We start from the raw sequence: 14914 nt of genomic DNA, 5'->3' as shown, positions 1-14914 counted from the left end.
GGGTTTTGAAATTGTTCCCATTCATAATGTTTCTAACCGATTTTGATGTTTTTAACCATTCTGAAAACGGTATTTTTAATTTTGAAAATTCCGGTATACTTTAAACTTAAAGTATACCCTCCGTTTGAACTTGTTAGCCCTTCAATGGGAATTTTCTTTAATGTTGGAGAATATGAAACGCGATGGCTTTTTTGCCATGGGGATCTCATGTCTTGTGCTGTGCCGTGTCGGGTGTATGTTTTTCCAACCCCTAACCCGGTGCACTGTTGGCATTTGGTGGGTGGTTGGTGTGTTGAGTGGTGTTGCAAAGTGGTTGAATTTCAATTGCAAATGAGAAAGTGCTGGCAGGTATTGTTGGCGCGGGTCGATTGAACGAGGAAAAGATTGATTTGCCATGAGTCGAAGAGTGGTGGCACTTGGATGGGAAAGGAGCAACAGTTTTCCCCAAGCATATTGATTGAATTTCAGAATGACTTTGCCCACCCGCATGCATACACACCTCCCAAGATGGGGGTGGTTGCAGTGTGGAGCGCCCAGGCCGCCCTCGCACGGAATGTAGGAAACAGGGTCAGCATTAGCCGCAACCCGCATTGCACCCGCTGCAGTCAGACTGGAGCGCTCTGGTGAGCACAGGCGAGTGGGTGGCCTAGGAGGTGGGTGAGGGATTTGGGTGTCGGATGATGGGGTTGGTCGCAGTCGTTTCCTCTCTGCCGCGCACCACGTTCTCACTCCATTCACATGAGACTGTGTCGTTCAAGTTTTCCGACATACTGAAGTGAGGCAGAGTGTTCAACCAGGAAAAAAATGAATCTCATGGAACAACGCTGGGAGACTTTGCTGTGTTTTGGTGACAGGGCAAAGTTTTCTCACTTTCATTTTCAAATAGCCAAATCAGCACGCTATCAAGTTTGGGCTTGTTGATTAAGTTTATTGTCCGTTTTAATTAATTTGCGACTATGATACATGTTAAGGAGGTATATAGGGGATATACTGGATCTAGCTAGGCTGCTTAATGGTGCTGTTCCTAAGAAAAATGAACATTTTTTTAACATTTTACTATTCTCAAGCATATTATCGACTTTTTTGTTTTGATTCCTGTCCTAACTATTTGGTTGTTTTAGAACACGGTAAGGACCATGGGCAAAACAGTCAGGACAGGAACCAACATAAAAAAGTCGATAATGCAGTGTAGACACTTGAGAACAGTATTATGCTAAAAATATGCTCATTTTTCATTATAATAGCACAATAGCTTCTTTTTTTTTCTATAAAAGACAAGAATATGTAGGTCCTTGCCGACTTGCAGGAACACAAAAACACCGTAAGAGCCTTGACAGACTTGAGGATTAGCCGAGAGAGCGTAATTATATTAGAAATAATGGATAAACTACATTTTCATCATTTTCCACTGTCATCTCTCGGCTTAAGTCGTAGGTGTGTCTAGGGCATAAGGATCAGGAATAACTTGACCCAACTTCTCAACAGGTCGAGAAGTTTCCAGTACAGTTTTATTTAACTCTCTTTAAAAAAAGCCCTTAATAAGCGTTTGTAAATAATGAGGGTTAGTACAAGAAATTTGCGTGTTTTCCAGAAACTCCATCAATTAGTCCAATAAATCATTTACGGCTTGACTTAGGAATTCAGGAAACAATCAGATGAAATGCTTCATGCATTATATGACCAAGGAAAAGTATCAGGAACTAGGTCAAAAGAATATGTAAATTTTTGAAATAATCTCTGCAAATGCTGCAAATGATCATATCCAAGTTCACGAATAAATATTTGAAAAAAAAAATGAAAGAGCTTTTTGAATGATTTTGCGAACGCTGGAGCAACGTTAAATTTTTCTAAAATAAGTCTTGTAAAATTGTCTATGTAAGGCGTTATAGAACCAAAGTCTTATAATCTAATTAGCACTCTTGGTTCTTTCCATGTGACCAGTAAAAGTAAAGTTGCTCATTTTTAAGAGACTTAAAAGCTTTTACAGGAATTTCAACACAAAATTCTCAGTATAAGTCTTTTAAAGGCGCATTATAAGACTTATTAAAGTCTTGATAATATAATAGTCTAACCTTCTTTCTGAAACTCACTTTACTTTCTAATTTATGTTTTTCTTTTTTTTTTTAAATTCTTTTCAGGAAAATACCAGCAAATAAACGTTACAAAATCTAAAGATTACTTCCCATACGTTTGGTTTTGACAGATAATTGAAATGTCAAATATTTTGAATTAGATTTATAACCATTACAAAGAAAATCTCAGCGAGCACAGTTAGCTAAAAAAGACTGCGTTTTCAGCGTTTTTTTTTTGCTAAAAACGCTGTCCTTTTTACCTAATTCTGTTCGTCCTGATGTCAAATTGAGCATAGTTTCCATCCAAGAAGCATTCTTTTCTTGAAATAGTCTTCTAGAATTCTCTAAGTAGAGCATTATAGAACCAAAATATTTATAATAGTCTTACAGCGTTCGTAAATGTCTGTTAATTCCTGGCTTACGAAAGGCTCGGAAACTGTACAGCTCTATAAAATGTTTGTAAAAGTTCATAATTTTTAGAAACATTGTTCGTAATATTTTATTTAGTTTTTATTTATTATGTTTACACTCGAGTCCTTTTCAAGTAATTATATGTTTTGCGTTTATGCGGCCACCGCCGTCTTAGCGTTGAGGACCAACCTCCGGAGTGAAAACGATGGAAAACTCCTTCACAGGTTATATATGCCAATCATTCATAGGATACATAGTTAACGATTCTTGATATATGACATAACAACATCCCCTAAACATCGTTATGCAAAATTTAAAATTTAAATTTATACCAGATTTCGAGGGATAAGTAGCGACTTAAAATTTCTAAGTAATTTTGTGTTATCGCTACTGACAATTTGACGAACATTTTTTGTTCTTTTACAAACATGCACGAATTTTGTTCATCTGGCAAAACTTCACGATTAAATGACAAAATTTTACAAATACTTTTTCTGTATTTTAACGAAAGTTTACGAACACATGTTTGTAAAAGTACAAAAAATACTCGTCAAGTGTTCATCTTACAAACAATGTTTCTGAAAGAAGCACAAACTTTTACAAACCTATTTGTGGTTTATACGATTTACGAGCATTTCGAATGTCTCCAATGGGAATTCACTAACACTAACGATCAATTTTCCGAAATATATTTTCAGCGCAAACATTGTTTGTTAAATGTTCACTTGACGAGCTATTTTGTTCTTTTAGAAACATTTGTTCGTGAAGGTTAGTACAGTTACAGTATACTCTCTCAAATTCAGGCATTTGGGACCGATATGTCAACTGAATTAAAGAGAAATTCGGGCAGCAAATTGTTTGAAATGCAACGATTTTTTGTTCATCTGCATACTCATATTGAGTTTATATGCTCATTGCTATTATAAATTTCATGAAAACCTCTCAATAATGCAAAATCACATCAAAGCTAAGGCAAATCATGACAAATTTGAGCATATTTGCTTCATGTGATAATCACAATCGAACTTGAAAAATGTCAAAAAACTTTTTTCGAATTTAACTGCCGCCCAAATTATAAAGTAGCCCGATCTTAAAAGAGCCGAATTAGCGAGAGTCTACTGTAGATACATCTGGAAAAACTTTACGAACAAGTGACAAGATTTCATGACATTTTTCTGAGTATTTAGGAACATTTACGAACAATGCTCGAAGAATTAAAAATACAAACTTTTACTAAATTTTCACTGAATTATATAATTTACGAGGATTTCGTGAGTCCGCAATAGGAATTTACAGTAGACTCTCTCTCAATCGGGCATATGGGGCAAAATGTCATCCAAATTATCGAGAGACTTGAGCATCAAAATCATTGAGGCCATTTACACCGCTGCATTGGATTGAGATTGAATTGTCCCAAAATCGGGTTTTGGAACAATTTAGACTCAATCTAAGACAGAAATATAAACGGTTTCATTGATGTCATTTCCACCTCCGCATTAGACTGAGACTGAATTATCCCAAAATCCGATTTTAGGACAGTTTAATCACAATCTAATTCGGCGGTGTAAATAGACTCATTGTAAATTCCACAAAAAGCGCTCAAATATAAAGAATCACGATAAAACAAGAGGAACTTGTAGAGCGTACGGCCCATTCGACAGTTGTTAACCCAGTTAACGGCCAAACCCACCAATCCAAATCCTTTATTCCTTTCACATGTCCAACACCTACCATCTTAAGGCGGGTGCTGAAGGTTGTTATATGGTGCTATTGTTGCTTATGGCAACTAACATCAGTACTTCAGTGAGTGAGCATCAGTCGCCGTGGACGGTTCACTCCGTGGAAGTTGAAAGATGGGTGGCACCTTCAGTTCCCCATTTTCCCTTAATAAGTTATATAACTTCAGTGAGCCCCATCAGGGCTTACAAATTCAGAAGTGGGATCTACACTACAGCGAATTTGCACAAATTTGCTTTAAAATTAAATGTGAAAATTGTCAACAAAATTTCGCGCCCGATTGAAAAAGAGCTCATTGAGGCTCTACTCTACAAACATTTACAAACAATTTTGCAAAGTATTCTTTTTGTATACTAAAATCTAAGCGGCGTACTCTTAGGTTAGATTAGATTAGATTACAGTGGGGGCGGTTCCTCGCGGAACCGCTGCACCCAGGCCTCCTTTTGGGCCCATTATGTAACCCCGGTTAAATTAGTTCCGGTTAAGGGCAAGATGGTTCAAGCCAGCCCGTTTTTCAGCGGCGTACTCTTAAAAGGGATTCAAGAGCTTCTAATGTATTTTAACACAAAATTCTCATTGTAAGCCTTTTAAAGGTGCACTAAAAGACTTCCCAAAGTCTAGGTTCTATAACGCAGCTATTTTGCTTCTTGGGGAACTTCTTTAGAGAACGAGTTTCAGTACAATGATAGAACGAGGCATGATTTTTAGTCATCCACCCAAAACCACCCACATTGGGACTTCCCAGGAGTAGTCTTGAGAGAGACAGTGAAGACGTCATAGAGTGGAAATTTCTTAAATTTCCCCATTCAACTCCCTCAATATTGCGGAAAATTACACTTTTGCTTTAAAGGATCTCCATGCGGGGGCACTGCCAAGACCATTTCCGGGGGATTTATCTCTAGAGGGATAAATGCTAAAGGTGGTTGCTTCCAGCGGAGTAAATTGAAGGTGATATTTAAGTGAGAAAATTGTCAAGAGTATTTGCAAGAAATCGGTGAGGAGAGGGCTGTAGCAAAGTACGAAAAAAAAGGCCTGAATAATAAATTGGATGCGACTCTGGTGCACTAAAGAAGAGAGTCTCCATGTGACTTGAATCAAGGATGGTCCCCCGGGGAGGATGAATTATCGATGCCATCTACTGCATATTCTGTCGTGAGTGTCGCCTGGATAAATGTGCAAGCAAATCCGGGTGGGAGAATGGGGGATTTATGCACTGGGGATGGCTGACTTGTGGGTGGCTCCTCTCTGGCATACAAATTCCAATTCGATTATGATGCGATAGTGAAGCGCGATAGTCACCCTCATCATATGTTACGGATATCAACGTTCAATTTGCTGTCTCCACTCTCGCATCTGCACCCTCCAGCCCTTTCAACCGCTAAATTAAACCCTTTGATTTATTGTGAATTATGACGTCATCGGGAAGACGTCATACACAGGGATCGGGAATAAAATACCCCCAAGGTACTCCATGGCAAAATTAAAGGTGAAAAATAGAGATTTCGACTAACTATTCAATCGATTCTTTGGAGATTTTTCCGCCAGACAAACTGTTGCTAATTCCAATGAATTATTTTCTAGGAAATTCTCCTTTCCTAGAGGCATTTTTATAAATCCCACAAAATCAATTGATTTACTCACTCTGCAGACACATTTCACCCGAGAAAAAACACCACCAAGAGACGCTTCACCCCATTAAAAATGGAAGAATTTTCTCTTCTAAAACTCAATTTCATCCACAAAACCCAATGCTTCTGCCTCTAGCTTTTAATATTTAACAATTCCATGGAAATCTCTGTGAGATTTTTATGTCTCTCACTCAGATATTTGTAGTCTTTCAAACCTCCTTCGCAACATTTCCATGAAAAATTCACGCAAGAAAGTAAACACAAAAAAAAGTAGATCACTATCAACACAAAAATTTCATTTCAACTCTTCGGGTCTTCTAAAGTACAAAAAAAAAATCCTGTATTACAAAAATCTAATTCAGCTTAGTGCTTTTCTCACAGATTCTTTTTTTTTATAGATATATCGCTGGCAAAAGACACTTAATTTCTTAGAATTCTCTTTCTTAACATCTCTACACGAAAAAATGAGCTTCATTACATTTCTTCTAGAGCTTCCTCACACTCTCCCAGGGTCTTGGTCACCTTTTTGTCATTTGTTTTGTTGAAAGAGTCTGAAAAAAAACCGCTAAATGTTTCGTATATTGCCTAAAGGTCTTATCACAAATGAGGTTTAAGTCCCATAGATCTTCAGGTTTATCTTCTAAATAATTTTTCTTCCTTCGAAATACTAGATTATTTATTGATTTAAATTTCTCTGAATTTGATATTTGGGTACTTTTTCAAATTTTCCGAACATCGTGTACATTTTGAGGTTATTTTGATAAGAAAAAAATCTTCTTCGGATACTTCAATTCCGAGGGCAAATTATTGAAATCGTTTCACAGTAACGGAAAAATCCATGGAATTGATTTCCTATTTTTCCGCGTGAGCTTCCAGGGAAATAAACGCTAATGTTCCGCTTGGAATTTTGCGGAGTTATCAGCTCCTTTTTCGCGGAAAAATACTGGAAAATTCCGAGGATTTTCGCTTGTTATTCCTATTCCACTTCCTTTTGCTATGGGGTATGCTCTGTAGCTGATCGGCCGCAAATTTTCACAGTAACAGAAAAATCCATGGAATATCTGGGGCAATAAACGCTAATATTCCGCTTGGAATTCTGCGGAGTTATCAGTTTGTTTTCGCGGAAAAATACTGGAAAATTCCTAGAATTTGTTCGCTTGTTATTTCTATTCCACTTCCTTTTGCTATGGGGTATGCTCTGTAGTCGATCGGCCGCAAAGTTTCACAGTAACAGAAAAATCCATGGAATTTCCGAGGCAATAAACGCTAATATTCCGCTTGGCATTCTGCGGAGTCATCAACTTTTTTTCGCGTGGATTTTCCTTGAAAAAAATTCCGAAGTATTTTCTTGCAATTATCTAAGAGCATTCCATGGAAATTGGTACAAAATTTCCATTGAATATTCTGAGTATATTTTCTGATATATTTCCGCCAAAGATTCCATGGAAGTAAACGCGAAAATTCCGGAATTACACTGGTAAAAATTATATGATCAAATTGAGCCAAATTTGATCCTTTTGCAAAGGATGGATCAAATTTCGAATTTCGAATGCATATTTATCATAATAGAAAATAGAACATGTTAATTTTATCACTTCTTTGCAAAAGGATCATATTTTGATCAATTTTATCCTTTCGTTTTTAGCAGTGCCTTTTTCGCCCTAACGCTATAATTCTGGCGAGCTAGACATACTCAATTGAACGATATGGTAGCAATACTTTCAACTCAAAAGTAGAACAACTGAGTGTTCGTCTGATAGACTGATCATCCATTTATTTGTGGATGTTTTTTTTGTGGAAATTCTCTATGAAAATTCCACGCCATTTTTAATCAATTTTATCAGATTGAAAGAAAAAAGAGAAAATTTTGCAGATATTGCACCGCGACTTAAACAAATTTGCTCGTAGTTCTTGTATTATTTCGGCGAACATTATGAAGTATGCATTTTTAGATAGCTTTTAATGTACGATTTCGAAATATATCAGACTGATAAGTCAATTCTCTTTAGGAAAAAACTTGCCAAGAGTCTTCAGTGCCTCTATGCAACAAACGTATGGAAAAATGAAATGTCGAGAGACCCCTGAATTTTATGAATTATTTTGAAGAAAAATATAAAAAAAGATCTACTGGAAAAGTCGTGGAATTCCGTAATATTAAACTACGGAAGCCTCTAAGACTGTTGCATGGAAATTTCCACGGAGAATTTCGTGGAAATAAAGAGGATTTTTCCGAATTTTTAAAGGGCTGACTGGTGATTATACAGTAAACTCTCACTCAATCGGCTCTTTTTCAATCGGGAGAAAAATTTTGTTGACAATTTTCACGTTTAATTATGAAGCTAATTCGCTCAAATTCGCTGTAGTTCCTCTTGTTTTATCGTGATTCTTTATAATTGAGCGCTTTTTGTGGAATTCACAAAGGCTTTGACACCCAATTCTATCGATAAACCGGATGACATTTTGCCCCAAATGCCCAATTGAGAGAGAGTCTACTGTACCGCTAATAATCCATATGAAAAGACGTGGAAATATTCGTCAGAGAAAAGTCCATGGAAATTCGCGGACATTTCTTATTAGAAGGTCCTATATAGAGTTGCGCAAACGGCGATGGAACACTAGGAGGAAATTTAGCGTTAAATTCCATCTCAGAAGCTTACGCGGATTTTTAGTGGTAAAATCCAGGGAACTCCACGCGGATTTTAAGCGATAAAATCAGCGGACATGGCAGAAAAGGCTGTTGGTACTTGCAGCAAGTACTCATATTATAAAGAAGTCAACAGAATTTGAATCTACGGGGTGTGCGAATTGCGAATGGATTTCACTTGGTCTCGAAAGAGCTAACGGGTGCGAGTACGATTTCAATAATTTGCCCTCCGGTTTAAGAAAACTGTTTCCTGAAATTGTAGCTTGAAATAAAAGCAGATTTGAAACAACAAACTTTAAAAAATAGAAAATAAGATCCTGAATTTTAAGGTTATGTCATTCGAAATTCAGTCTTAGGGATCTTCGAATCCTCAACAAAAAATGATTCTGTAATTATTCGTTGATGAGTGATTAAAAGAGATTTTAAGTAACAAACTTCATGTGCGTTTCAAAAACTTAAATGAATTTAAGGTTATGTCTTTCGATATTACATTTTACAGGTAACCAAACTTTAAATTGATAAAAAATATAATTTTGAAGTCATAAATTTCATTTCACTTTACATAACCTCAAAACAGACTAATTCTGAATGTTACAAATTTCCACACGGTTGTTTATATTTTGAGGTTATGCTATCAAAACTTGTAATTCTCTTTATTTTCATAAGAAACTTCAACAGATTTTTCTTTTCTTTAAATTTACTCAGTGATTGAGGACATAACCTATCTTTCTGTGTATTGAACATATCTCACTGAAAGACATCAGAGGCTTAAAAACCATTTGTGATCGAGTATTTGATTTATGGCAATTGGCTTCCAAATAGGAGAAGATGAGGAACCGTCCATCGAAGAAAAAAAATCATATAATTATTGTAATTATCGAGTCAACCTATTAACTAAACTAATCGCTAGAAAAATGCTCACAACCTTGATCTAAGGAAGAATGGGAATGGATAAGTTAAGATGTTTTTTTTGACTTGTTCGTCTATAATTCAACTACCTCTCCAGTGCTGTATGCCTAATTGGATTGTGCGATGTGTGAATGATGAGATGAAAGCAGGGTGTGGGGCAGAGCATCTGAGAGGCATGTAAAGATGGGGGAAGAAGGTGTATTTGCTGAAGAGTTCAGTCAGTCTTGGGGTGGTGCACTTGGAGAGCCATCTAAGCGCTCTCTGTCTTCACGATCGCCAACTGCGGTGGCTCCATCTTCACCATTGTGAGTGGAGGTGTTTCTAGTTTCACGGGAGCCGCGGCAGAAGCACTCGGTCGTTGGGCGTCGTAGCGTGCGTGCGTGCGCATGTGACGCGTGATCATGTCACGTCGACAGGCTGCATACGGACACTGTGGGCACTTGTACGGCTTCTCGCCTGTGTGCGTGCGTTGATGCGTACTGAGGTGGTCAGATCGTGAGAACACCTGTCCGCACACTTTACACGTGTAAGGCTTGACACCCGTGTGCAAACGCATGTGACGCGTCAGCATATCAGAACGCGCGAATGATCTGTGACATACTTCACACACGTAGGCCTTAGTGATGTCCGTGGAGGTGGTGCGATTCTTATGACGACTCGCCATATGTTTGGCCAGGCGATCGTGTAGGGAGAACATTTGTCCACAAACAGGACAGACGTAGGCTACATCGGATCCAGGTGGCATCTCCTCAACGACTGGAGATACATCGAGGTTGTAGCGTGTCGCAACGGACTCCTTGGTTGTTGGCGATGCAACATCGCCTTTAACAACCGGAACTCCCACGGCTCCCGGTGGCAGGATACTACTCAGTGCATTCATGGCGCCAAGTGTACGCGTCATGAACATAGAATCCGTAATACTAGGATTCTGATGTTTTCCGCACGACTTCATCGATAGATCGAGCGGAAACTCCTGTGGTTGTTGCGCCATCAGCATCATTTCGGGCGTTGTCTGCAGGTCCGAATCCGAATGACTGCGTCGCCGGAAGAGATCAGGCAGGTATTTGGCTTGCAAGTAGTACCCAAAGAGGGGTGACGGCATTGGGAAGTAGCGATCATGTGGACTGGGCAGGGGCTCCTGCTTCACCTGCACCCTCAGTGCATCCACATCAGCCAACCTAAGTGGACTGACACTTATTCGTGGGCTGTCAGCCGTTGAGAACACATCGGACTCCTGATCCTCCTCGCTGGAGCGGCTGTTGTCGGTACATTTGACCTTGAAACTTGACTCACCCTGATTGTTGTTGTGCAGGCTGATGATGTTGTTGTTGTGCAACTTGTCGAGCACTGCACTCAGTCGTTTCCTCTTCCTCTGCTTCCAGGGGACATTTTGGTTGGAGATCAGGGGATGGTTGTTATTGACGGGCTGTGCCGACGGGGGAGACTTGGCGGGGCCAGTCTGTTGTTGTGTGGTGGACTGATAGGGCGGCGGATGGTGATGTGGACTGGGCCCCATAGGGTCACTGCCCTCCGCCATCGTCATGGGGTCCGGATTGATGGTGGCGTTTCGCTCCTCAACAAGAAAATCAATCTTCACCTCCTTCTTCAGCCAAACTGTCGATCTACTGCCTTGTGAGTAGATCGATCAGGGATGCTCAGTTAACTTGGGTAGTCTTACTGACATCCACGGCAATGCCTGAAAACAAAAAGAAAGTCCGGTTAGAACTTTGTTGTTGTATATTGTAAAGAGGTCGGTGAGGTCGGAGATATGGGGCAGCTCAGATAAACAACGATCTTTCCCAAAGCTTTCGGCTCAGACTTCAAGCTTTCCTCAACAGTTTCCAAATCTAACAATTTCTTGCATTGTCATATGGTCTAGTAGGAATTCACAGGACATGGGATTTTGGGGGCACCAGGGTCTCGCAATATCGTTTTTTTTATATCGTCTGTTGCCTCAGCAACTGTGCTAACTGCATTTGCTTTGTGTCAGCATTCGATCTAAGCAAAGCATCGCTGCGCGGCGTTTGCAACGAATACAGACACAAAGCGGATGCACTTAGCACAGTTGCTGAGGTAACCGGCGATATATGGAACTCAATGAAGCTTGTCAGGTATGAAGATATGGTATGAAGATGAACTACGAAATGTTAGAGGTAATGGTGATTTCTCGACGGCCTGCAAAATGCACCATACATGTTGATGGAAATGCATTGACAAAGGTGGACAAGTTCAAGTATCTCGGGGTGTTATTCACGAGTGGTGGTAAGTTTCACACCGAACTATCGTCGCGAATCGGTCAAGCTTCTGTTGTAATGAGGGAGCGTGGCGGAAGCGTGGTGAGGAAGGCCGAGCTCAGCCGTTCGGCTAAGTTATCGGTTTTCAAAGCTGTGTTTATTCCTATTCTCACCTATGGTCATGAGATTTGGGTAATGACCGAAAGTATAAGATCGCGAGTACAAGCTGCCGAGATGAGGTACCTTCGGGCGGTTAAGGGAATCACTCGTCGAGATCGATCGAGATCGTCGAGATCGAGATCGAAGATTCCCCAGTAAAGCTATGCAAGCCATTGTGAGAAGGTGTCGACCTCGAGGCAGACCTAGGACAAAGTGGCTGAATCAAATTTAGAATCTTGCCTTGGAACGCCTTGGGATCGAACTCGAACATCTTCCTGAAGTGGCGGAGGATCGACAAGCGTGGGCTTCTAATTTGTATGTCATAGGCCCGCGACCCCAATAGGGATAACCGGTTGAAAGTGAATGAATGAATGAATGAATGAAGCTTGTCCGAAATCCGAAAAGTTGGCGATGGTGGCGCAAACTGTACTCGGAAATTTGAAAACTTTCGCAGCGGAACTCGTCTTTTTCATCTGTTTCACGGGGGTGCTGCATTTTAAATTCTTTGTAAGAACTGATCATAAGAATACAACACGTCGCATATGGTAGCTGTATTTGATTGAAGGCGAGATCGAGACCTGTATGAAGTAGTTTTGATCTTGTAATTAGCAGTTTAAGGATTATGATAACCCAGCCTGGAAAGTCTTTAGGGACGGTCTCTATGCTTCGGAGAAACGAGGGCGACGCAGCTTCCGATGGAACGAGGGCGTGGACTAGGGTGCCAGCTAATTACGGGTGCAGAATTTGAGAACAGTGGCGCGTAATAGGCTCGAGTAGCAACGGGTCTTGAATCAGGCCAAGACCAGCAATTGGTTGTAGCGGCGGTTCAGTAAGTAAATAATTAGCAGATTGCGAAAGCAACCTGATGACTAGGTTCTAGAAATTCTAGAAATTAAACCCTGAAGACTAGATACTAAGTGACAGAAGGTTTCCAAAACAAGCAGCCCAAAGATTGAAATCACTTAAATGGTTGTCGTAACTTCAGGAATCAAATCAAACAAGGGATTTGATGTTGTTGGGAGTTGGCAACTCTATATTGAAGATATGTTTACAAAAAATCGGTCTTTACTAATAAATTAGACCACATAAGGAATATGAGTTTGGATCGGTTATAAAAATTAAACTTGAAAGACGAGGATTTGATCTGTATTAAGATTAAGATTTGTCTATGGATCGGCTTAAACCTTTATCAATTCTGCTGCATCCAGACCATTTATTTGGGCTCATTATTCCTCATTACTCCATTCTATCTTAATCCCCAAGGCGGTCCTCTAGCTCTATATCTCGGCTTCTGTATGCTTGAGGTACTCACACAGTGCCGTTTGTATACTGCAGCAGACCTGCCTTGGTTGGATCAGTTGCAGTGAATGTGTATTTGTATCGACAGATCTCTTAATGCTGAACTCGTTTCTGTACCACTCTCTTGTTTTAGGCGGTTCATTGTCAATTAATTAGGATTAGGTATTACTTTTCCATCCCACTGGACTAATTCGATGCAGCTGCTGAAAAATCTGCAGCTGCCGAGTTTCAAACCCGAAACCTCACAGTCATAGAGACACTACTCTATCAATTGATCCACTGAGGCTCTTTTGATCTGTATTGTTAGGGTTATTGCTCAAATACACTTGGACTGATACTCGAGAATGGGTCCCGATCAAAATCTCGAAAACCAAAATCCCGAGCGCCAAAATCCAGAATTGGCCAAAATCCCGAATTCTTAAAAGTATCGTAGCTACTCTGTCGATTGCACCTGGGCTTACTGGAGGCAAAGGGAAATTTTCTGCCTTAACTCTTTCCGGACCGCAGCATATGCTGCAAGCCAATTTCACAATTTTTAATCAAAAATATCTATGCTCAGGAATTAATTGAGGTCATACAAAAAATATCTTACATTTGGACATCCTTATAGTTTGTAATCATCCACAAGAATAGGATTTTTATCAGTTCTAAATAATTAAAAAACATTGTTTTTCACAGAACATTCATATGCTGCTTTGGGTACGAGAGTCCCAAAAGAGACGAAAGAGTTAAGAAATTTTTCTACACATTATCCTTCATATAATTCCATCCCTTTCAGGATTTTGAATATTCGTGATTTTGGCTTTCGGGATTGTGACCCTTTCGGGATTTTGGCTGCCTCCGTCGAGAATATACCCTATAAAATTTGGCAGTAAAGGATTTGGTAAAAGAATCATATGTAACGGACCTCTTATCGAATCCTAAGACCGTCTTCAGACTAGAGGTTTAGCCTAGTTTCCGAAGGTCTCAAAATCCGAAATAGCAATCAGTTTAATTTGTTCTTATAATTCAAATAGATTAATTCCCTTTAATAGTCCATTTCTAAGTCAAAATTTCCCAAAAATTTTCGACTGATAATAATTTAGAAAAGTTAAGCCTTATGGCTAAGACTTAGGTCTGAAGCCCGTATAAGTCATCAGTGTATGGCAGTTTGGGATAAATATTTAGTGCCAAATTTCACAGGCTAAGTTTACTAGAGTAACGGTGTGCAAGAACCGTTTGAAACCGAATAAACGTCAAAATAAGTTTGTTCAGGTTGAGTTTTGACTATTGACGTCTCATTTGACGTTTGTTCGGTTTTAAACGATTCTTGCACACCTCTGTACTAGAGGGTCAACCTGTAACTTTGCACCGCTTCATTTCGCAAGCTTTTCTTTAATTTTAGTCATTAAAGTTGATCTTTAGACTAACTTCAGTGAATCCTTAGTCTCTGAATCATTCTTAAGTACTAGAATTACAGAAAAGTTGACGACAAGCAGGAGTGCAGTCACCTGCATCTACGGTAGTGTAAGTTCTGGTTGATTAGAATATAGTATTTAGATTAGAGTCCAAAATCCTATTCTTTAAGAAATTTCTGAAAGCTATTAGCCTAAGTTTTGATTATTCTTTACCTCTCATTGGTTTTAAAGTTTAAAGTCAATGCAGTTTCTTAATTGGGACTTCGATGCATCTCTATGGGGGAAAGTAGAATTATTGAGATAGAGTTTTGCAGTAGTCGGAAATTTTATGATATAAATTAAGTGTACTTTATGAGAATTGCCGAGAGATGAATTTCTTGTATTGCATTCACCCATCCTCCCTCATTTCTCTCCAACTGGACAC

At 39.3% G+C, this 14914-nt stretch overlaps 1 protein-coding gene across 7 annotated transcripts in view; it reads right to left on the bottom strand.

The window, feature by feature from the left end:
* Window positions 1–6123: 6123 nt before the first annotated feature.
* The window catches only part of LOC129804916 (zinc finger protein 236), a 108247-nt gene continuing 99456 nt past the window's right edge, over window positions 6124–14914 (bottom strand). For 5 of the 7 annotated variants that reach the window (XM_055852694.1, XM_055852700.1, XM_055852695.1 and 2 more), the window contains 2 exons: window positions 9491–11097; window positions 6124–6399 (listed from right to left, as the gene is read on the bottom strand). In XM_055852694.1, the coding sequence (XP_055708669.1) occupies window positions 9652–10944 (1293 nt within the window). In that variant the 5' untranslated portion in view covers window positions 10945–11097 and the 3' untranslated portion in view covers window positions 6124–6399; window positions 9491–9651. Of the gene's footprint in view, window positions 6414–9337; window positions 9424–9490; window positions 11098–14914 lie in introns of those variants that run through there. The other 2 variants (XM_055852696.1, XM_055852698.1) reach the window with 2 other exon arrangements.

Source organism: Phlebotomus papatasi, chromosome 2, assembly GCF_024763615.1.
Source record: "Phlebotomus papatasi isolate M1 chromosome 2, Ppap_2.1, whole genome shotgun sequence".
Classification (NCBI taxonomy): Eukaryota; Metazoa; Arthropoda; class Insecta; order Diptera; family Psychodidae; genus Phlebotomus; species Phlebotomus papatasi.
The sequence above is the reverse complement of the archived record's forward strand: the minus strand, read 5'-3'. Positions and strand labels throughout refer to the sequence as shown.